Source organism: Geotrypetes seraphini, chromosome 1 (assembly GCF_902459505.1).
Source record: "Geotrypetes seraphini chromosome 1, aGeoSer1.1, whole genome shotgun sequence".
NCBI lineage: Eukaryota > Metazoa > Chordata > Amphibia > Gymnophiona > Dermophiidae > Geotrypetes > Geotrypetes seraphini.
In genome coordinates, this window is record NC_047084.1 from 130,204,241 (window position 1) to 130,228,791 (window position 24,551).

The 24,551-nt window shown below is 47.4% G+C and overlaps 1 protein-coding gene across 9 annotated transcripts in view; it reads right to left on the reverse strand.

Annotated features, from left to right (window-relative positions):
• KIAA1109 (KIAA1109 ortholog) overlaps positions 1 to 24,551 on the reverse strand; it is a 908,505-nt gene that overhangs the window by 711,642 nt on the left and 172,312 nt on the right. For all 9 annotated transcript variants that reach the window (XM_033938537.1, XM_033938601.1, XM_033938589.1 and 6 more), the window contains exons 19-21: positions 24,208 to 24,416; positions 17,635 to 17,862; positions 211 to 348 (exon numbers count right to left, since the gene is read on the reverse strand). In XM_033938537.1, coding sequence (XP_033794428.1) covers positions 211 to 348; positions 17,635 to 17,862; positions 24,208 to 24,416 — 575 coding nt within the window. The remainder of the gene's footprint in view (positions 1 to 210; positions 349 to 17,634; positions 17,863 to 24,207; positions 24,417 to 24,551) is intronic.

The window sequence follows — 24,551 nt, forward strand, 5'->3', positions numbered from 1 at the left end:
GCTTTTTTCCCAAATTTTTCAAACCTTCCTCATATGTCTACAAGGTAGCCAAACATCAATGTCCTCCATCAGTGGTATTTAAATTACATCAATATCTGCACTGCTTTCTAGACAAATGGCTGAAAAAGCATTTTCTAAGTATCCATTTTGACCACTGGATTCAATTTTAAGTTGCAATTCACGTCTCCCCACCTCCAAATGAAACATTACCTGATAGGTGTCATTCACAAATATGTACAATGGAGATAATATCAGCTGTAGCATTGTCTCCCTGTAGCCCTTCTTCATCTCGAAGCACAGTCTTTCCAGAAATGCTGAAGGACACTCGGGACCATCAGTGCCACAATGCTGCAATTAAAATTATAAACATCACATCAGCAATCAGACAGAGACCCTTATTAGGCTTTACTCTCAAAATTAAAAATTAGTAATATATCTAGCACCATAAACCCAACGATCCAACCTGACTTCCCTGCCACTGAACACTGCTCAGTAGACCAGATCTAGAGCACCTTCGAACCAGTCACCCAAAAGTAGCATATTGGACATACGCCCATCATACCTTTATACCCACAACCCAGATGAACTCATTTGTTGGTTTACCTCACTGATGAACTACTACTACAAGAAGGTCAGCTGCCCGTCCAAATGGGTCACATTGTTCTCACACCCATCCCAAAAAGTCAAGGAGCCAACCTGTCCACACCCACCAATTTCAGACACACAGCTGGAATACCACTACTTACCAAGCTCCTTGAAACACTAGTTTGTGCAAAACTCTCCCCTGCCGCGATCGTGATCCACTTTCTCCCCCGAACCCGAACAATCCTGGCAGGAGGGAGCCCAACCCCTCCTGCCAAGGCGACCCCCCACCTCATGACTCCCCCAGGTAATACCCACTGGAGGGAGCCTAGACCCTCCTGCCCACGGTGAACCCCCCCAGCGACCACACCCCCTGAACCCCCAAATGGTCCCCCCCCCCCAACTCCGTGCCCCCTGACGGAGAATGGCGGGCCTGTCGGATGGACGGGCTTGGGACCTGTCCGTCCATCCAACTTAATGTAAGTTATGGGGAGTTGATGGGGGTGGGGGGGTGTCAGTAGGTCATGGTGTGGGGGGCTCGCCTCGACAGGAGTGGTTGGGCTCCCTACTGCCGGTATTGTCAGGGTTCGGGGGGGAGAAGTGGATTGCGATCGCGGCAGGAGAGTTTGGCCATCTCTTCTGCCGCAATCGCGATCCCCCCCCAACCGAACTTCTGTGATATCGTCCTTCCACGGCTCCAACCGACTCAAGTTCAGGCTCTGAATGCTCCCATAACTCGTCTTGAGGTGGAAGTGGGTATTAAAGACCTTAAATTGACTAAATCACCTGGGCCGGATGGTTACGGACCGGAATACTACAAGATTTTGTCTGACGTTATATCTGACCCTCTGGCGGCTGCTTTTAATTCATTGCACACCCGAAAAGTAGTTTTGTTACCCAAGCCGGGTAAGGACCCGTCCCAGGTGGGCTCTTATAGGCCCATATCGCTACTTAATCGAGACGCAAAACTGCTTGCTGCGCTACTTGCTAAACGCCTGAACGTCTATCTCCACCTCCTTATTCATGAAGATCAGGTAGGCTTCGTGCCTGGCAGATATGCCTCCATGAATCTCACGAGAGCTTTGATGGCTATTTATTCTCACAGAGGGGGAAATAACCAGGCGGCTATAGTGGGCCTTGATATGGAGAAGGCGTTTGATAGCATATCTTGGTCTTACCTCTTCTGGGTTATGGGGCACTATGGGTTGGAAGGCACGTTTGTGGACTGGGTGCGTGGTCTTTATTTTTTGCCTCAGGCTAAGCTTTTTATTAATGGACAACTTACTTCCTCCTTTCCGCTTGCACGAGGTACTCGCCAGGGGTGCCCTTTGTCCCCGCTACTTTTTCTTCTGGCTATTGAACCCTTAGCGGTTAAAATTCGATCTCATCCTTCTCTTCTCGGTATTAAGGTTGGAGCCAAGGAGAGTCGCATCAATCTATTTGCGGACGATATTCTGTTATATTTGGAAAACGCACCCTTACACTTACCGGAGGCTCTTTCTCTTGTTCAAGATTTTGGGAAACTCTCGGGACTTAGGGTTAATTGTGCCAAATCGGAACTCTTGCCTCTGGCTTCTCATAGACATGAGCAATGGCATGACGCTCTACCGATTCCGCCGGTTCGGAAACCCATGCGATACCTTGGCGTTTATTTGAGCACCCAATCTCATCTCCTCTATCAGTACAATGTTCTCCATCATATTAAGGCTATCCGTGCTCTATGCGAGAAGTGGAAGGATTTACCCCTCTCTCTATGGGGCCGCGCGGCGTTATTCAAAATGGTGCTCCTGCCGAAGCTTTTATATCCGCTTCAAACGATTCCGCTTTGGATCCTGAATAAGGATGTCCAAGTCTTTCGGTCTATTCTTCTTTCTTTCCTGTGGCGCAAACGACGGGCTCGCATCAGTTTTGCTACTTTATCCCTAGACTCTGGGCAAGGAGGCCTAAATCTTCCTGATATTCGCAGGTACAACGTTGCTTCCCTGATGTGCTTTGTCCATGAGGGTATCTCTGGCCACTAAAGGTATTCACCATCGGGATGGATCCAGGCGTGGTGCGCTCCTCATTCCTTTGTATCTTTATTGCATTTGTCCCCCCGGTCTCTTCCAGGGGTGGATTCCCGATTTCCTCTCCTGAAACCGCTACGCCAGGCGTGGTGGTGGTGGCGGAAGGAGCAGGGGCGGGCCCCACAGGCTTCTCCTTTCTTGCCCCGGTGGGTAATGTAGACTTCCTCCCGGGGATGGGTACCACGGGGTTTCAATTGTGGGACTCCCGGGGCTGTGTCAGCTTGCGACATCTCTCTGATGAGACCTCGGGGACTTTTCCCACGTTTTCACTCCTCCAGACCCGATGGGATCTCCCGGCTTCACATTTCTGGGCCTATTTGCAAGCCAGACATTACTATTTTTCCCTTAATCGACAGTGGGGAGAGACCTGGGCACTGGGGAAATTGGCACTCTTACCTTCTCAAACAAATACCTTATCCACTTGGTATAGGCTACTCAAAAATGCGCTTCCCCCCTCTTATCTGCCTAGGATTGTGGCCCAGTGGTCTCGAGATTTAGCTCTTGATTTCACCGAGACCCAATTTCTGGAATTTTTTACTAACCTTACTCAATTCACGGGATCAATGGACCTTAGGGAAATGCAATTTAAGATATTACATCGGACTTACATCTCTAGGGCTCGGGGACATGCCATGGGTTTATGGGATGATGATATTTGCTCTCATTATCGGAGAGCGAGGGGCACCCTACTGCACATGTTTTTGGAGTGCCCCCATGCGGCTCTATGGCTCCAGGTTCTCCCTTTTCTTGAGGGCCTCCTCGGCCGGACCATTCCCCGGTCTTATGGCCTCTTATTGTTGGGTGACATGGGGGACGTATCCGCCGCAGGCTTTACCAAACCGTATCAGAAGTTTTTGTACACTGCACTCTTAATGGTGAAGAAGCTGTTGCTTTTACATTGGGTGGGGCCTGAGTCCACATCCTTCATTCAATGGCTCCACCACATACGGGAGCTAGCTGCTTTTGAAATTCAATCCCATGCGGCATCTACTGGAAGTGATAGGGTAGTATATGTTTCCCTGTGGAGAGCATTTCAAGTTGCGGCTGACTCCACAGCTCCCAGAGCCCTGCCTTAAATATGGTCCCTTTTTAGTTATGGGCGGCTCCTTGTTTGGGGCTTCCTCCGTCCTACCTGACCGGCGACTCTCGAGCTCGGTTGATTGTGGTATGTCTGTGGAGTGCTAGGTGGGTGGCTGTTGTGAACTGTGTGGATTGTTTGTGCTGGATAGTTATGTCTGTTGGATGGGTGGGTGATTGAAGGGTGAGGGGTTTCTACTAATGACAAAAATGTTTTTGCAGTCTTTATTATCTTGAGGAGGGTGCTTTCGGGGACGCCTTTTGAGACTCGTTTTTGGCGAGATTCTTCCTTTTCATTCCATCGATTGTGTGTTCCTTCCTGACGGATGTTATGAATACACCTCCTCTGCTATGAAGCATCTGTATTTCCTACTGTTTTGCTTTGTTGTTATACCTGTTATGTGGTCGTATGCCAGACCACGGTTGTGTGTATTTGACTGCTTTTACAATAAAAATTATATTAAAAAAAAAAAAAAAGAATATGAGACGTCTCCAAATAATGCAAAATGCTGCGGTCAGACTTATCTTCGGGCTGAAGAAATTCGACCACGTGACACCCTACTATCAGCAGCTGCACTGGCTACCAACGGAAGCCCGAGTAAGGTTTAAATTCGCCTGCCTCTGCTTCAAAGTACTATACGGCCTGACCCCCAAATACATAACGGACCTTTTCGCATTTTCTAATAACAAACTCAAGAGAAACACACACCCAAAACTCATTTCCCCTCCAGTTAGAGGCTGCAAAATGAAAAAAACACCACAAACACCTTCTCTCTCACCAAGCAGTCCTATGGGGCAAAGACCTAGACCAACTGCTTTCACCCACTACATACGGGGAATTCAGGAAACGCCTAAAAACATTCCTGTTCCAGAAATACCTAAACAATTGACCCGCGCTCCCTCTCCCTCCCCCCTCCCTATTCCACCTGAACTTACAGCACTGTTATAAATATAATCTGTTATCTTCATCTTATCGTAACTTTACGTTGCTATTTATCCCCAACAGGTCCTGTCGGACATTGCCTACTAAAATGTACATATTACATTTTCGCTCAGCAAATTGTATTTCTATACTATTGCCTCCTGAGGTCTCTGATCTCTGCATTTCCTCTGAATATCTACTTATTGTATTTCGCTGAATGTCCAGCACTCTTGATTGTAAACCGCCTAGAAGTCGCAAGATTGTGACGGAATAGAAGAATAAAGTTATTATTATTATTACTAGTCTTATAGCCCGTTACATTAACGGGTGCTAGAATATATGTGTGTGTGTCTGTCTTTATTTTTTTCTCTCTCTCCTTAGCCGCTTTCTGTATTTCTGTCTGTTTTTTGTTTTTTTTTCCTTGGCTGTCCACTACCACCCCTTGCCTGCTCCCCCTGTCCATTCTCCCTTCCTTTTACCTCCCCTGTGTCCTCCACCACCCCATCACTGCTCACCTTATCCAGCAGAAGCCCTTCTCCCTTTGTTTTACCTCCCCCTGTCCATCATCACCTCCTTCCTGTTCCCCCTGTTCCCCCGTCTTCATTTTTCTGCCCCCCTCCCTGTTCATCAGCACCTGTTCCCCTGTCCATCAACCCCTTTTCTGCCCCTCCATTTCCGTGTGTTGCAGCATTTCCCTCCCACCCCACTTCCCTGTGCAATATTTTCCTCCCCCCATACCTTCCTGCTTTACTCCATGGCCTACTTATGTTAACGGCCTGCAGCCGCCGACAGCCGCCGCAGCCGACATCCGACTCGGGCCGCCGCGGTCGACATCCGTCTGGGGGCGGGGGGAGGAAGAGAGAGAGCGAGCTTCGGGCAGCCAGCAGCCGCCGCAGCCGACATTCGCCTCGGGCCGCCAGAGAGAGAGCGAGCTTCGGGTGGCCAGCAGCCGCCACGGTCGATATCCGCCTGGGGGGGGGAAGAGAGAGAGCGAGCTTCGGGCGGCCAGCAGCTGCCGCGGTCGACATTCGCCTGGGGGGGGAGGAAGAGAGAGAGAGAGCTTCGGGCGGCCAGCAGCCGCCGCGGACGACATCCGCCTCGGACCGCCAGAGAGAGAACGAGCTTCGGGCGGCCGACATACGCCTCGGGCCGCCGCGGTCAACATCCGCCTGGGGGGGGAGGAAGAGAGAGAGAGAGCTTCGGGCGGCCAGCAGCTGCCGCGGCTGACATCAACTTGTCTTGCCTTGTAAGGCCAGAACGTAAGCCGCGCATGCGCACTTCCTATGGGTCGCTACAGCTCACGGAAAACGGACGCACGCATAGGAAGTGCGCATGCGCGGCTTACCGTTTTATTATATAAGATTATTATTATTATTAATCTTCCATACAGCAATCCAATGTAATAAAAGTATGCCCAAGGAGACACATATCCCCCATCTAGTTGCAAAGTCCAAAAACTGAATAGCTGTAATTATCATATTAAACATCGTAATTGCCTGTGCCCAGGACATTGCGGTATGGGATCCAGCGTGAATCTGATGCAAACCTCTTACAGATGTCATCTGCCACTTCCTAGCTGAAATGCTTCTTTTGTAGGACATACAATGCGTGAATGGCACAGAACTCAACCCACTGCCCTTCATGGTACACCAGGGTCTCACCCTCTTCTACTTCATGCCTCTCTAGATACCACCACTTATAAGCAAAGATTAATCCCAAATTAACAATGTAATAGGATTAAAGAAATAAAGATCTCCCAAAACAATAATAAAATAAGTATGCACTTTGCTCCTCTCCTTCTATTCTTCTGATCTTAAATTAATCTTTAAGTAACCACTGGCTCCAAAGTAAGCAGAAAATCCTTTAATTTCTCTGGATCTTCAAAATAAATGGATTTATTACCAGTTGTAACCCTCATCTTGGCAGGATAGTATAATCCATATTTGAAACCTTTTTCTCTCAGCTGAGGTCTAAGCTGTAGAAACTGTTGCCATATAACTGCAGTGCACTTGGCAAAATCAGGCAAAAAAAAATTAATTTAGACCCTTTATAGTTAAGATTTTTATCTGCTTTGGCCAAGCTTAAAATTTCAAAAGCTTGCTGGAATCTCAAAAGCTTAAAAATAAGTGGTCTTGGCTTTGCAGACCGTTGAGATGGAATTCTATGAGCTCTTTCAATTTCCAGGTGGAATTTTGAGCTCAACTGTAACAACTTAGGTAATAAAGTTTCCAAAAACTGAATAGGATTCCCCCCTGCAAATTCTCCGCTAAACCAATAATTTTCTCATTCTTTCTACGCCCACGGTTCTCATAATCTTCAAGTTGTTTTTGTAGCTCTTTGATGGTTATCTTCCTTACACTGTGGCCGTTATCTCTAACTGCTCCACTTTAGATTCTAACACAGCCATTCGCTAATTAGCCACCTCCATCTGTCTATTAGTGTGAACCACCTCCTCCTTCACTTCCTGTATGCTATCTGCATTACTTTGAATCATGCGCTGTATTTTCCTGAGCTCTGCCATAATTTTTTTCTTGTCCAGCTCCTCCTCTTCCAGCAACGGGGCTTTCGACGGCATCGCCTGATCATGTTTAATATATTTCGCCATGCCCAACGCCATAAAAGCCGCTTCAATTTTTGATTGCCGCGTAGTAGCCATCTTCCACACCAATAATATATATACTTAGAGCGCAAAAGAAGACAGAAGGTAAATTTTAATATTCAATTTGTTGCCTGGTATAACGGAGCAGCACGACTACACTTCCATCTCTTGCATGCAACAAGCCACACCCCCAAAATCCTAGCATGACAAGCTTGATTTATAGGTTCTCAGGCCCTGATTCTGTATAGGACGCCCGGGAGAGGTGTCCTATTCAGAATCGGGCCTACACTAAACCCCGATTCTGTAACCGGCGTCCATGTTACAGACGCTGGTTAGAGAATCGGGTTAGATTAGACATGGCCCGCTACACTTATCGCAGCAAGGGTTCTCTCTGCCGCTATAAGTATAGCGGGCCGCGGCCCCCTGTCCGATTGCAGGCAGGAGGGTGCCCAAATCCTCATGCCGAAAGATGCTCCCCCCGACACTACTGACGGCCCCTCCCAACACTACCGACCGCCCCCCCCCCCCCCCCCCCCGACATTACCGATCTCCCTTCCACCCCGACACTACCGATCTGGCAGGAGGGTGCCTAAATCCTCCTGCCAGAAGATGCCCCCCCCCCCCCGACACTACCGATCGCTGGCAGGAGGGTGCCCAATCCCTCCTGCCCGAAGATGCACCCTAGGCGCCTGGGCCAATCAGGCCTTAGACTTAGTGGGGATGGGCGGACCCGCTATGCCTAAGGCCTGATTGGTCCAGGCTTCTAGAGCCTGGGCCAATCAGGCCTTAGGCTTCGGCGGGATGGGCCGGGAAGGGGCAGGCCCGCCTCATTTCGACGAGGCGGGCCTGCCGGCTGGACGGGCAAGACCCGTCTGGCCAAAAGAAAAGGTTAGTTTGGTGGGGTGGAGGTTTGGGGGCTGTTAGCGCCGGGGGATTGGGCACCCTCCTGCCAGCGATCGATATTGTCGGGGGGAGGGGCATCTTCAGGCAGGAGGGTTTGGGCACCCTCCTGCCAGCGATCGGTAGTGTGGGGGGGGGGGCATCTTCTGACAGGAGGGTTTGGGCACCCTCCTGCCAGCGATCGGACAGGCGGCCGCGGCCCGCTATACTTATAGTGGCAGAGAGATCCCTTGCCGCAATAAGTATAGCGGTCGCGTCTACTTACAATGTAGACCAGCATTTTGTTGGCCTACATTGTAAGCGTCTCTTCCTCTACTAGGGAGACGCGTAGGGCTGCCTAGGTTCGCCTAAGGCCCGCCTAAGGCCCTTAGGCGAGCTTAGGCGTTTTGCGGGCCTCCCTAGGCTCCCGGAGGCGCCTTCAATATAGGCGGCCTGCCTGGGGAACATTTTTTTTAAAAACGTGCATCCCGATTGGTTGATTAGACAGCTGTAGGACGCCTACAGCTGCCTAAAATCGGGATGCACTTTGTAGAATCAGGGCCTAAGTGTGTTTTTGCAGGATACTATGGCCGTTAGTGTAAGAGTTTGATGCTTCTCAGTGCACTGGAGACTGAGAGGAGACATGATCGAAACAGCACAGTTACTTACCGTAACAGGTGTTATCCAGGGACAGCAGGCATATATTCTCACATGTGGGTGACGTCATCTACGGAGCCCCGGCGCGGACAGCTTTTCAAGCAAACTTGCTAGAAGTTTCAAGTTTGCACACTGCACCACGCATGTGCGTGCCTTCTGCCCACTAGAGGGCGCATCCCACCTCGTGGTCCTCAGTTCCATAACTAGCTTAGAAGCCATCCCCGGGGAGGTGGGCGGGTTGTGAGAATATATGCCTGCTGTCCCTGGATAACACCTGTTACGGTAAGTAACTGTGCTTTATCCCAGGACAAGCAGGCATGATATTCTCACATGTGGGTGACCTCCAAGCCAAACCAAAAAGGGCAGGTGGGAGGATGGCAAATTTAAGAAAACAGATTTTGTAAAACTGACTGGCCAAACCGGCCGTCATTCCTGGACAGAGTGTCCAGACAGTAGTGAGAGGTGAATGTATGCACCGAAGACCAAGTGGCAGCCTTACATATGTCTTCCATCGGGGTGGAACGGAGGAAGGCTATCGAAGCTGCCATTGCTCGGACCTTGTGCCCCGTGACTCGACCCGGGGGAGGAAGGCCAGCCTGAGTATAGCAAAGGGAAATGCACGCCGCCAACCAGTTAGACAGAGTGCGCTTGGAAACTGGGTGCCCTAATCGATTGGGATCGAAGGACAAGAATAATTGCGGGACCTTCCGATGGGACTTGGTGCGTTGAAGGTAAAATGCCAACGCCCTCTTACAGTCAAGCGTGTGAAGCGCCGTCTCGCCAGGATGGGAGTGGGGCTTAGGGAAGAACACAGGAAGGACAATGGACTGATTGAGGTGGAAATCAGAAACAACCTTCGGGACGAACTTAGGATGGGTGCGGAGGACCACCTTGTCATGATGGAATACGGTGAAGGGTGGGTCCGCAACCAAGGCTTGTAGTTCCCCAATCCGCCTAGCGGAGGTGAGGGCAATCAGAAACACCACCTTCCAAGTCAGAAATTTCAAGAGGGACTTGTTGAGTGGCTCAAAGGGTGGTTTCATCAGTTGAGCTAAAACCACATTCAAATTCCATACGACTGGGGGAGGTTTGAGCGGGGGACAAACCCTGAGTAATCCTTTCATGAAGCGTGTCACCAAGGGATGGAGAGACAGAGGGCGTCCATCCAGGTGTTGGTGGAAGGCGGAAATCGCACTAAGATGGACACGCACCGAAGTGGTTTTCAGGCCAGAGCGCGACAAATGGAATAAGTAGTCCAGAACCGAGGGTACCGGGGCCGATACCGGGTCCAGGAGGAAAGATGAGCACCAGGTGGAAAACCTGGTCCATTTCTGCGAATAGCAAAGCCTCGTCGAGATCTTGCGGGAGGCTTCCAGCACTTCCCTCACTGATTGAGACAGGTCCGGAGGGGTCAGGGAACAAGAAACCAAGCTGTCAGGTGCAATGACTGCAGATTGGGATGTAACATGGATCCTTGATTCTGAGATAGCAGAGAAGGACAGACAGGCAGAAGAAGGGGTTCCCTGGCGCTGAGTTGGAGCAGTAGGGAGAACCAGTTCTGACGCGGCCACCGAGGAGCTATGAGAATCATCGTGGCCGTGGACGATCTGAGATGTACCAACGTTCGCATGATCAGAGGGAAAGGAGGGAATGCATAGAGGAACTTCCCGTCCCAATCGAGAAGGAAGGCATCCGCCTCCAGACGATCCCGCGAGTACATCCGAGAGCAATACAGTGGTAGTTTGTGTGTCTCCGGAGAGGCGAACAGATCTACCTGTGGCGTTCCCCAGCGAGCGAAGACCTCGTGCAGAACTGCTGAGTGTAGAGTCCACTCGTGGGGTTGCAGGAGTCGACTGAGTTTGTCCGCCAGACAATTCAGTTCCCCTTGGATGTAGACCGCCCGGAGGAAGATGTTCCGGGAGGCCGCCCACTCCCAGAGGCGAAGGGCCTCGGAGCAGAGGGGCCACGACCCCGTTCCCCCCTGTTTGTTCACATAGTACATTGCTACTTGGTTGTCCGTGCGGACGAGGACCACCTGGTCCTGTACTACGTGAACGAAGGCTCGAAGTGCTAGGAAGATGGCCCGAAGCTCTAGCACGTTGATGTGACAGCGACGGTCCTCTGCCGACCACAGGCCCTGTGTGCGAAGACCGTCGAGGTGGGCTCCCCACGCGTAGTCCGAGGAGTCCGTGGTCAGGACCTTGCGAAATGGGGGAGTGCGAAACATTAGTCCCGTGGACAGATTTGAAGAGTCTGTCCACCAACTTAGCGATTTCCGCAAAAGCGGAGTCACCGAAATGAGGCGCGACTCCGGATCGCACTCCTGGCGCCATTGTGATGCGAGTGTATACTGAGGGATCCTCAGATGCAGCCTCGCAAATGGCGTGACGTGTACCGTCGAGGCCATATGGCCGAGCAGCATCATCATGCGCTTGGCCGACACCCTTGGTAGTTGAGAGACCTGGCGGCTCATCCGTACCAAGACTTCCAACCGTTGGGTCGGAAGGTAGGAGCGCAGGCGCACCGTGTCCAGCACCGCACCTATGAATTGAAGAGACTGAGCCGGCCTCAACTGAGACTTTGGAAAGTTTATCTCGAATCCGAGGGTTTGCAGGAAGGCAATAGACTGTCGGGTCGCTGAGATAACCTCCTCCCTGGTCGGGGCTTTGATGAGCCAGTCGTCCAGGTAAGGGAACACATGGAGCCCGCGAGACCTCAGGGCTGCCGCCACTACTACCATGCACTTCGTGAATACTCGTGGGGACGCGGCCAGGCCGAAGGGCAGGACTCTGTACTGGAGGTGTAGGTCTCCCACCTGGAATCGTAAGAATTTTCGGCAGGTGGGGTGCACCGGGACATGGGTATATGCTTCCTTCAAGTCGAGGGAGCACATCCAGTCCCCTTCCTCCAAAAGAGGATACAAGACCGGGAGAGATAGCATTCGAAATTTCTCCCTGGCCAGGCATTTGTTGAGCTTCCTGAGGTCGAGTATGGGGCGCATGTCCCCGGTCTTTTTTGGGACCAAAAAGTAACGGGAGTAAAATCCCGTCCCCCACTGGTCCTTGGGGACCGGCTCGACCGCCCGAAGCTTCAGGAGAGCCTTGGCTTCGGTCAGAAGGGTCGGTAGTTGCGACCGGTTGCACAAGGCTAAATTTGGGGGACTGTCCGGTGGCGAGGACACAAAATTGAGCGAGTAGCCTTCGGAGACGATCCGGAGCACCCAAGCGTCTGAGGTAATCGCGGTCCATGCCTTCCGGAAGGACCGAAGACGCCCCCCGATGGGAAGGGGTTCTGGTGAAGGTGCGGAGGGGAACCCGCCCCGTCCGCTCAGCCCGTCAAAAGGAAGGCGCGGGCTTAGAAGGGCCCTGCGCCGGGGCTTGGGTTTGTCCCCCTCTGCCTCGTTGAGACGGACGTCTCGGAGGCGGTCTTGAGAAAGACGGGGTCGACTTCTGGGGGTACCGGCGCGGCGGAGGCCGGAAAGGTTTCTGCGGCGGGGGCCTAGGTTTGGGGCGGACCAGGGATGCTAAAGAGCGTTCCTGTTCCGACAACCGCTTGGTCGCCGCCTCCAAAGACTCGTCAAATAACTCGGACCCGACACAGGGCAGGTCTGCAAGACGTTCCTGCAGGTTTGGGTCCATGTCGAGGGTGCGAAGCCAGGCCAAGCGGCGCATGGCCACTGCGAGGGCCGACACCCTCGAAACCAGCTCAAAGGTGTCGTACACTGAATGGAATAGGTACAACCGCAATTGAGACAGGTTGGACATAAACTTATCGAATCCTGCTCTTTGGGAGTCCGGTAACGAGTTCCGATATTGAGGAAGGTCCTTCACCATCCCACGCAAGTAGGAGGAAAAGGTGAAGGAGTAATTTAGAACTCTGGTGGCCATCAGAGTGTTTGAATAGAGGCGACGGCCAAACTTGTCCAGGGTCCGCCCCTCCCTGCCGGGTGGAACCGCCGCAGAAACCCGTGAGGGCTGTGATTTTTTAAGGGCAGATTCCACCAGGAGGGACTGGTGGGAGAGCTGCGCCTTATCAAACCCTTTCGGGGGAATCGTCCTATACTTTGATTCCATTTTTGACGGGACAGACGTGCCTGTAAGAGGGCTCGACAAGTTCTTCAGCCAGGTCTGCAGGAGGACACTGTTGAGAGGGAGTCTAGGTACCTCTCTAGGGGGAGTGGGAAGGTCCTGTTCCTCTAGAAATTCCTTGGAATATTTGGAACCTACCATCAGGTCAATCCCCAGGGCTTGGGCCATGTCCTGGACAAAAGATGAGAAGGAGGACGGCCTAGCCTGGGGGGACGGGGTTCTCGACCGTCCCGCCGAGGAGCGGGGGGAGGCCTCATGGGAATACTGAGGATTCCTAACCGATCCTGAATCCCAGGATCCTCTCTCCACGGCCCTCGAGGGGGAGGGTGAAATCATCCTCCTAGGGGAGTCCCTGGGGGAGGATCCCGGGGTCCGTGGGGTCCTCTCCCGTTTCCTCGGCGAGGCGGCACGGGAAGACTTTCCCCGGGGTGAGCGGAGGAGCCTCGGATTATCGAGGCGCAACTCCGACACCTGCAGCGCCTCGCCCCCGAACGACGAGGAACGATCGCGCCGAGGCGAGCCTCGGGGTCGCTTAGGCTTCCTCGATCGGCGCCTCGTCCGAGGTCGCCTCGAGGGCGAGGCGTCCGGGGAAGATCCCGAAGCCGAGGAGGAAAGTCGGCGCACTCTGCGGAACTTTTCTTTTGGGCGGACACTGCGCTCAGGAGGCTCCCCCGAGGTCGAGGTCCGGGGCGGGGCCGAGGCCGAGGTGGACGGGGCCGCAATACCCGAGACCGAGGTCGCCGAGGCCGGGGCTCCCGAGGTCGAGGGAGCCGAGACCGGGGCCTCCGAGGCCGGGGGCGCCCCGGCCGAGGTCGACGCCGCCGGGCCCGCAGCACGCTGCAGCACTTCCAGGGCTCCCGACAGCTCCGATGAGATCAAGGCTCGAAGGAGATCCTGGAAGGCCGGAATCCCCACGAAGGTGGGGAGTTCCGAGTCCGGGGCACACTCCCTGGAGGGCGACCTCGGTCTCGAGTATTCCCTCGGGGTGTGCGGAGTCGAGGTCCGATGCGGGGTCGGGGTCGACCCACCCGCTTTGGCCTGACTCGAGGATGGCTTCTTTGCTGAAGGGGATGGAACAGAGGACTTACCCGAAGTTGGCTTCGATGACGACGGCTTCGAAGATGAGGGCCGAGGCGACGCCGAGGCCCCCGAGGACGCCGAGGCCGAGGTCAAGGCCGGGGCCGAAGCCGAGGCCGACGTCGAGGCCTTGGGCGGCGCGTCGACGGCGAACAATTCCGCCATTCTGGCCTTACGGCGACGGAGGGCCCTGTTCTGGAAGGTAGCACAGCGATCACACGAGGCTGTTGGATGTTCGGGCCCAAGACAGACAATGCACCACCGGTGAGGGTCGGTGATGGAGAGTAGTCTCTCACACCGGCTGCATTTCTTGAATCCCGTAACAGGACGGGACATCGACGAGAAAAAGAAGAAGGCCGGGAACGACCGACGTTCCCCGGCTCAGGCTTCCGGGAGCCCCCGGAGCCCAACGAAAAACAATTATTATTATTTTTTTTTTTTTTTTTTTGTAAAACGGACGAAAAATAAAGCAGCACCGCGATTAATCCGAACAATAAACAAACTAAACGCGGCAGCTAGAAGGCAAAAACACTGGAGCTCAGATCCACAGGGCTTTCTTGCTCCGCGGAAAAATTTGAACTGAGGACCACGAGGTGGGATGCGCCCTCTAGTGGGCAGAAGGCACGCACATGCGTGGTGCAGTGTGCAAACTTGAAACTTCTAGCAAGTTTGCTTGAAAAGCTGTCCGCGCCGGGGCTCCGTAGATGACGTCACCCACATGTGAGAATATCATGCCTGCTTGTCCTGGGATAAATTCAAGATACTCAAGGAAATAGACTTAGTAGATAAAGACAGTTTGTTCACCCTCTCCAAGGTAGAGAGAATGAAAGGGCACGTAAGGAAGTTCTTCTTCACCCAGAGAGTGGTAGAAAACTGGAATGCTCTTCCAAAGTCTGTTATAGGGGAAAACCCTCCAGGGATTCAAGACAAAGTTGGACAAGTTCCTGCTGAACAAGGCTGGTCTCAGTTAGGGCGCTGGTCTCTGACCAGAGGGCTGCCACGTGAGCGGACTGCTGGGTACAATGGACCACTGGTCTGACTCAGGAGCGGCATTTCTTATGTTCAAGTTCAACCAAATGTAAGACTGTTTCTTTTTGGGTGGGGTGGGAGGATTTGATAAGTTGGCTTCTATGACTATAGGTGCATGAGCACCTAGAGTGAATAAAAAGCTATTTGTTTTTAAATCTGAATTTTATTTATATTGGATTTTTAATACTTTTTTTTTTAGATAAAGGAATCTAAAAATAGTTTTCTATTTAGTTTGTAATTATGTACCATGAGGCTGTATATTCATGCAATGTTTAAATTTGTTTTGTAAATGAATTTCATTAATCCATTCATACTGTTACAGGCATGATTTAAATCATGATTTATTTATTTACTCAGGTGTTTTTAGCCCATCTTCCCAAAAGATCCCAAAACAGGTTACAAATCCACACACACAATATAAATCAATAAAATACAAATATATACTTTTACACAAATTAAAATTAGTTTCCACAGTTACAGAATATTAAAAACCCATTCAAAATATCAATTTAAAAGTCAAAATCCACATTTGCTGACATTTTTTCACAGCTTTCTTGAAAATTAATATCCCTTCCAATGATCTAACAAATGATGGGATTTGATTCCACAGTTTAGGCATGAAATGAGAATAACTCGTCTTACAACATTTTCAAGATGAAGGGACCATCCTGAAGGCATTCACAACCATCTCTTAGCTTGTGACCATAAAGGAACATAAATTGATAATTTCTTTAACATAGTTATGAAAACTTTAAAGGCCAAAACCAAGGCTTTAAAGATACAACGTCTTCCAATAGGCAACCAGTAAACAGAGGCCAATGCTGGACAGACAAGGTCATGGATATCCAAAGTTTTCAGCAGATGAATTGCTGCATTCTGTACATGTTGCAATTGTAATACATTCTTTGTAGATAAACCTACAAATAATGCATTACAATAATCCATATAAGATCAAAGAAAAGCATAGAGTCATTGAGCAAAATCTGCTTCAGAAAATTCACCCCGTGAGCACCCCAGTATTCTCTCCAGTACAATCCTGTTGTTTTGATACCCTAGCTGCTGCTTCAGGAAGAGGCAGTCAGTGGTATAGCCTAGGACAGGGGTGCCCACACTTTTTTGGCTTGCGAGCTACTTTTAAAATGACCAAGTCAAAATGATCTACCAACAATAAAAATACTAAACATATACCCCCTCTTATACTGTGGTGCGCTAGCCGATTTAGCGTGCGCCCTTTGTATTCTATGGACGCATTAGCATTTAGTGCACGCTAAATCAGCTAGCGCGCCTTAGTAAAAGACCCCCCATATTTATTTATATATATATATCGAGTGCACCTCTTCTGTCCTCCAGACTTCGCTCCATTCCCCAACCAACATCTCTCTCTGTCCTTCCAGCTTTTCTTTCTCTCTCCTCCACCCCTATTGGCAACATGTCTCCCTCCTCTGTTCTGATCTTGCAACTCTTTCTTCTTCCTCAAGGTCTCTCCCCTTCTGTCTCTTCTGTCCCATAGTCCAACATCTGCCCCCTCTCTTCTGCCTCCCCTTTGTTTCAGGTTTCACCCTCTCTATCTTCCTTCTGCTAACATTTTGAGTCCTCCCACCTTTGGTCCAGGTCTTTGTGTCTCTCACTCTCCTTGTCTTTCAAAGTTGTTTTTTTTTTCAAAGTTTTTATTAACATTTGATGAATCGCCTATTTGAATTGCTAAGCGATGAACAATATTTAATAAAAGCATGAGTCATATAACAACAAACAAACTAACAAAAATTCTTCAATAAAATATGGACGTGAGATGGAAGGAAAGGAGGAAAAGTTACAATTTTGTCTTAGAAGAAATAAACAATCAAGGCAAAAACAAAAGGAAATTGAGGGCCTGGCATCTCTCTCTCCTCGGTTCAGAGTGTTTCAACCTCTCTAAGCCCTCTAGTAGTCCAGGATCTGCCTTATCTGCCTTGTCTTCCCACTCCCTTTTTGTTCAAGGCTGCTTTCCTGCCCCTCCTCAAGGTCCTTTTGTCTCTTCTCTCTCCCCTCCCCTCCCCGATCCAGCGTCTCTAAGGCAATCTCCCTCCTGCCGGGGCCCTCGCAATGGGCCTAATTTTATCCCGACGTGTGGGACCTTATCTCCGCTGCTTCCCTCAGACTGGATCATCGAGCTGCTTCGCTTAGACTGAATCCCTCACCTCCGTTCTTCCCTCTGGGCCTACCACAGTTGAAAGTTCATTACGGCAGCCTGCAGAGCGAACGTAGCATGCTGCCATCAGCTTCTGTAGCACATTCCCTCTGCCGTGGTCCCACACCTCCTCTGACGTTGGGGGCGGGACAGCAGCAGAGGGAACGTGCTACAGAGGCTGACAGCAATCTGCTACGTTCGCTCTGCAGGCTGCCATAATTCCACTACTTTAAAGGTGAGACAGTGACCGGGGGAATGCTAGGGAGAACATTGGCTCTGCGAGCTACCGGCGTTGCCTTTGCGATCGACCAGTAGATCGACGTTTTGGGCACCCAAGGTATTTAAAAAACAAATCATCATTAATGAATTTTATACAGGAGAAGTGTTAGGTTCAATAAGATGTATCCTATTTATATTTGTAGATTAATTATAAAAAAAATTTAACTCTAATAAGCTCATTGTGAGATTGGCCGAAACGTAAGAGCACTTACCACAGGGAGTCGTCCATGTACTTTGTACACATTAACCAGTACTGAAATATTCCAAGGTCGTAAGTTAAGTGGATGAATTGCCTTAGCTGTCGAGTCATTTTCCTTTTTATCATTCTCCATTCCAACTGCAGTCCAGCCAGAACTTGATGATGTTGACACCGACAGAACTGGACTTGAAATGATCTCTTCAAAATCAGTGTACATGTCATCCTCCCCAAAGTAATTTTCCTGGTAAAGGATTGGATGAAAATAAATAACTCTCTACATTTCATTCAATTCCACTTTCCTAGTCTGCTGCAGATTACACATTCCAGCTATATAGTTTTAAAAGCATAGAACATAAGAAAAGCAGCTATTTCACAGTTTTATTCATTTTGTCAAGCTATCATTATACCTACGAGCAAGAAACAAATCATCTGCATTAGGGAATAAATCAATAAATGACTGAAGCGATTATTAAATTAATAACTAGATAGCTCTAAGTCAGTGGTCTCAAACTCAAACCCTTTGCAGGGCCACATTTTGAATTTGTAAGTCCTTGGAGGGCCGCAGAAAAAATAGTTAATGTCTTATTAGTTATAAATGTCTTATTAGTTATAAATGTCTTATTAGTTATAAATCTTTCTTTTTGGCTAAGTCTTAATAATAATATTGTACTTTATCGCTAAAGAGACACATGAGCAAGAAACTGTTTTATTTTACTTTTGTGATTATGATAAACATACCAAGGGCCTCAAAATAGTATCTGGCGGGCTGCATATGGCCCCCGGGCCGCAAGTTTGAGACCAATGCTCTAAGTCTAATAGATGTTGGCACTGTCATCTTGAGGCTGGGACATTAGATCACCTTTTATTCTATTGTCCATTTATATTAGTATTTTGGAAATCAATTTGGCCTCAAATCAATAGGATGTTATTTTTTTTTTTTTTTCCCATTATTTTTTATTTTCAAATTTTACATAAAGTGTACAAATTATTAAAATACAATTGATAAATACATAGTATCACTTTTATATCTAATACATTATATATCTAAATTTGATTTTCCCCCTTTCCCTCCCCCCACCCTTTTATTACTTTAATATAAATATTTTTAATTTTCAAATTTTACATAAAATGTACAAAATATTAAATTACAATTGATAAATACACAATATCATTTTTATCTAATAGATCATATTCTAAATATATTTATATCCCCTCTCCCTCCCCCCACCCTTTTATTATTTTTTCATTCATACATATTGTATAACATATTATAACATATTATGTAAATATTATTTTCATTATCCCCCCTCTATGTGCGTCATAAAAAAGATACTTAAAAGAAGAAAAGAAGAAGAGAAATCTTAATATTTATTCATTGCAGTATTTTGTCAATGGCCCCCATATTTTTATGAATTTGGTATATGTCCCTCTTTGTATTGCTATTGTTCTTTCCATTTTAAATATGTGACATATTGTATTCCACCAAAATGTATAATTTAGGTTATTATAGTTCTTCCAATTATTGGTTATATGTTGAATGGCAACCCCTGTCATTATTAATAAAAGTTTGTTATTTTCTGGTGAAATTTGACTTTTTTTTCTCATCATCATTCCAAATAATATTGTATCATATGATATTGCAATATGATTTTCCATCAATTTATTAATTTGTGGCCAAATTGAATTCCAAAATGTTTTAATATAGGGACAAATCAATAGGATGTTAGAGAATCCGGTAGCCTTGACATATGATACTATTTTATTTGGCATATCAATGAGAGCGAAGAGTCAGATTTCGTCAAATAATAACAAACTTTTATTTATATTGACTGGAGTTGCCATTCAACAGATTACATTCAATTGGAAAAATCATAGCAGATTAAATTACAGTTTCTGGTGGAATTCTGTGTGTCATATATATAAAATGGAGCGCACAATAGCAACACAAAGAGGATATTTTGGTAAATTTCAGAAGATTTGGGGACCATTAACAGATTTTTTGTAATGAGTAATAACGTTTTCCCAAAGTAAGATATTTGACATGGAGGGGTGTGGGTGGGTAATAAATATTAAATCCTATAATGTATGAGTATTTAACTGTTTTTGATGTATTGGGAATGGAACTTTTGTAAGGGGAGGGAGGGGTTGGGAGGGTTTTCTAACTTGATATCAATTGTTTAGATACTAGGGATAGTTCATAATATTCAAAATATTATAGAATATAGGTATTGGCTGAAAAGTTATATTTTTAACGATATATGAAAGTTAATCAAGTGTATATTTATAAGTTGGAATGATTTTTCTTATACACTTGTTGTAATATGTAAAAATGAATAATGAATTTAAAAAAAAAAAAATTTACAACCACCACAAATGAAGTGCCAATCAGTTTGAATTAGGAGGAAAAAGGGGAGTCTGAGGTCACTGCAAACCGCAGTTAGAAGGGTCACATTGTTTACTTCTCACTAACACTCAGGGTAAGATTCTCAAAAATTTAACGCAGTTGCTAATTCAGGGAACAGAAACAAAGATCGGCATCTACTACCGACCCCCAGGGCAGTCCGAAGAAATTGATGGAAAGATGACAGACAAGATTAAACGCAACTGCAAGGGAGGGAATGCAGTTATCAAGGGTAACTTCAATTATCCGTGGATAGAATGGAACCTAGGCACCTCCGGCTACAGTAGGGAGACCAAGTTCCTGGATGCTATGGGCGACTGCTTCCTGGAACAACTTATCAAGGAAAATACGAGAGGAAATGCAATTCTGGACTTAATTCTAACTGGACTACGAGGACCGGTGCAAGATGTGATCACAATATGATCCGCTTTCATCTGGCCACAGGGGCGAAACATCGATCCAGAATGACGGCCATGGCACTGAACTTCCGAAAAGGGGATTATGAAGGGATGAGACTCATGGTGGGAAAGAAGATTAAGAAGAGGATAAGCACTGTAAAAACACTAGAGCAAGCATGGTCCTTTTTTAAGGACACGGTCACCAAGGCGCAAAATCTATATATACCGCGTATCAACAAGAGATACAAGAGGAAAAAGAACAAAGAACCGGCGTGGCTCACTGTAGCGATCAGTGAAGGAAGCGATCAGAGACAAGAAGACTTTGTTTAATAAATGGAAAAGGTCAAAAACGGATGCCAAAAGAGACTATGAGGAAAAAATAGCCAAAGAGGCGAAAAACTTCAAGTCATTCTTTCCATATATTATGGGGAAACGACCTGCGAAGGAAGCGGTGGGGCCTTTGGATGACCATGGAATAAAGGGAGTGCTAAAGGAGGATAAAGCCATCGTCGACAAACTGAACACATTTTTTGCATCTGAATTTACTAAAGAGGATATACACAACATAACGGAAGATGACAGGCTATACGAGGGAAACGAAGATAAGAAACTGACAGGGTTGACGGTCAGTCATGAAGAGGTATGCAGGCAGATTGAAAGGCTTAAAAATTATAAATCCCCGGGACCAGATGGCATCCATCCGAGGGTAATCAAGGAACTAAAAGGGACTATAGCTGAACTGCTTCAACTGATACCTAATCTGTCGATCAAATCGGGAAGGATTTCTGAAGACTGAAAAGTTGCGAATATTAAGACGATCTTCAAGAAAGGTTCGAGAGGAGATCCGGGAAACTACAGACTGGTGAATCTGACCTCAGTACCGGTAAAGATGATAGAGGCAATGATAAAGAACAGCATCGTTGATCACCTTGACGGACATAATCTGATGAGGACCAGTGAGCACGGCTTCAGCAAGGGGAGATCTTGCTTGACGAACTTGTTGCACTTCTTCGAGGGAGTAAACAGGCAGACAGACAAGGGCGAGCTAATCGACATTGTATATCTGAATTTTCAGAAGACATTCGACAAGGTCCCACATGAACGACTAATATGAAAAATTGCGAGCCATGGAATCGAGGGTGACATATTCATGTGGATAAAAAACTGGTTGGCGGATAGGAAACAGAAAGTTGGTGGTAAATGGACAATACTCGGACTGGAAAAGCGTCACGAGTGCAATGCCAAAGGGCTCGGTGCTTGAACCCGTGCTCTTCAACATATTTATAAACGACCTGGAAATTGGTATGAGTGAGATGATTAAATTTGCAGACGATACGAAGCTATTCAGAGTAGTGAAGACGCAGAAGGATTTTGAAGACCTGCAACAGGACATAAACACGCTTGAGAAATGGGCCGCTACATGGCAAATGAGGTTTAACGTGGATAAGTGTAAGGTGATGCATGTTGGTATAAGCAAAAAGAGAATATGAAGAGAGACTGGCAGGGGAAGCAACAAACTTCAAGTCATTCTTCAGGTACGTCAAGAGGAAGCAACCAGCTAGGGAGGAAGTGGGACCCTTGGATGATGGAGACAGAAAGGGAGTGGTAAAGGAGGAAAAGGAGATAGCAGACAGGTTAAATGAGTTCTTCACGTCAGTTTTCATGAAAGAGGACACAACCAACATTCCAGAACCTGAGGAGATCGTAAAAGGAGATCAGGATGAAAATCTGGTCCAACTAGAGGTGAGTAAGGTGGATGTCCTCAGGCAGATAGTCAGGCTAAAGAGCGACAAATCGCCAGGTCCGGACGGCATTCACCCAAGAGTACTCAAGGAACTAAGGAACGAAATAGCTGAGACACTTCGACAAATATGCAACCTATCCTTAAAAACTGGAGAGATTCCGGAGGACTGGAAAATAGCAAATGTCATGCCCATCTTCAAGAAAGGCTCAAGGGGAGACCCAGGAAACTACAGGCCTGTGAGCTTGACCTCGGTCCCGGGAAAGATGATGGAAGCGCTGATTAAAGACAGCATCTGGGAACACATCGAAAACAATGGGCAGCTAAAGTCGAGCCAGCATGGCTTCTGCAAGGGCAGGTCATGCCTCACGAACTTATTATACTTCTTTGAGGGGGTAAACAGCCAGGTGGATAAAGGGGAATCCATAAACATCATTTACCTTGATTTCCAGAAAGCCTTCGACAAGGTACCACACGAAAGACTGCTAAGGAAGCTATGGAACCATGAGGTGCAAGGGGTGGTCCACCGATGGATCAAAAACTGGCTGGCGGACAGGAAACAGAGGGTTGGGGTAAAGGGTCATTACTCAGATTGGCAATGGGTCACGAGCGGAGTTCCACAGGGGTCGGTGCTGGGTCCGCTCCTGTTCAATATATTTATTAACGACCTGGAGGCGGGAACAAAATGTGAGGTTATTAAATTTGCGGATGACACTAAACTATACAGCAGGGTCAAAACCACGGAGGACTGCGAAGACCTCCAAAAAGATCTGACAACGCTGGAAGAGTGGGCCAAAAAGTGGCAAATGAGCTTCAACATAGGGAAATGCAAGGTCATGCATGTTGGAAAAAAGAACCCGATGTTCACTTACAAGATGGGGGGATCACCGCTAGGGGTGAGCAACCTTGAAAGAGACCTGGGATTGATGGTAGACACAACATTGAAGGCGTCGGCGCAGTGCGCCACAGCCTCAAGGAAAGCGAACAAAATGTTGGGTATCATTAAGAAAGGTATCACGACCAGGACGAAGGAAGTCATCCTGCCACTGTATCGTGCAATGTTGCGCCCGCACCTGGAGTACTGTGTCCAGTACTGGTTGCTGTATCTCAAGAAGGACATGGCGGTACTCGAGAGAGTCCAGAGAAGAGCAACTAAGCTAATAAAGGGTATGGGGGACCTCTCATATACTGACAGACTGAAAAAGCTGGGGCTTTTCTCACTGGAAAAGCGACGACTTAGAGGAGACATGATAGAAACCTTCAAGATCATGAAGGGCATAGAAAAAGTGGACAGGGACAGATTTTTCCAACTATGTAATTTGAACCTGTCAGCTTTTTTCCTCTAAGGCTGAGAACTTTTCAGTATCTTTTTAACAAATAATTTCTCTTAATATACTTTTGTGAAAATTATGATTTATATTCAGAAACGACTATAAGCAAACAAATGTACTTTTCTGAAACTTTTGTCTTTGTCTAATTTTAAACACCTCCTTTGTGAATTGTTATTGGTTGTCAACCTGATGATGTTACTGAGCCAAAAGTATATAATAGAATAACCTGAGATATTAAGGTGAGCTCGTTATTAGAAGGCCAGCATTTGGCAACTATAACGATCTCCCATTAGTGCAACTGTTAAGCAATTATGCTTGATTCTTTTGATCTCATAATGGAAAAATAGAAACAATAACTCAATAAATCTTAATTATAATTTTTAAAACCTTGCGCTGGTGTCATTTTGCCTGTTTTATTATTTTTCAAACCTAAGCTTTCAAGAGGCGTCGATGTCCCTTGCTCAGTATAAGTTCTTTGAAAAGGAAATTTTCAGAATTTTGGCAGACATAGAAAAATAACTTTCTAATATTATGAATGCTTTCTACTTCTTCTGAGCAGGGATCGTCTATAAATGTCAAAATGTACAGCGCTGCATATGCCTTTCAGCGCTATATAAGTGATAAGTAGCAGTATTAGTTCTAACAGTACTTTGGAACTGTATCCAGTTTCCCATTTAATATTTTATTATTATAAGCCTGACCATTATATTCATACCTTCACAGCTAAAACTGTATGCAGTAGAGGTCCATACAGGATAATGTGTGAGTCTGGAGAGAGCTCCAGCTCCACATGCAGTTTATCTGGAGGAAGCTCTGACGGATCAACAGAGCGTCGTGGTGAAGTTACTGGAGACGAGATAACTCTCTCTGCTGGTTTCTGAGATGGTCTTAATATAGCCAGCATTGATTCTTCCATTTCTGACACTACAGGAATAAAGAAAACATGAAAGGAATTACAAACTGTACACAAAAAAAGAATTTTCAGCACTTCAGCAGATAAAACAGTGCTTTCCAATTAAAGCTTATATTCCACTACTAGTATTTTAGCCCGTTACATTA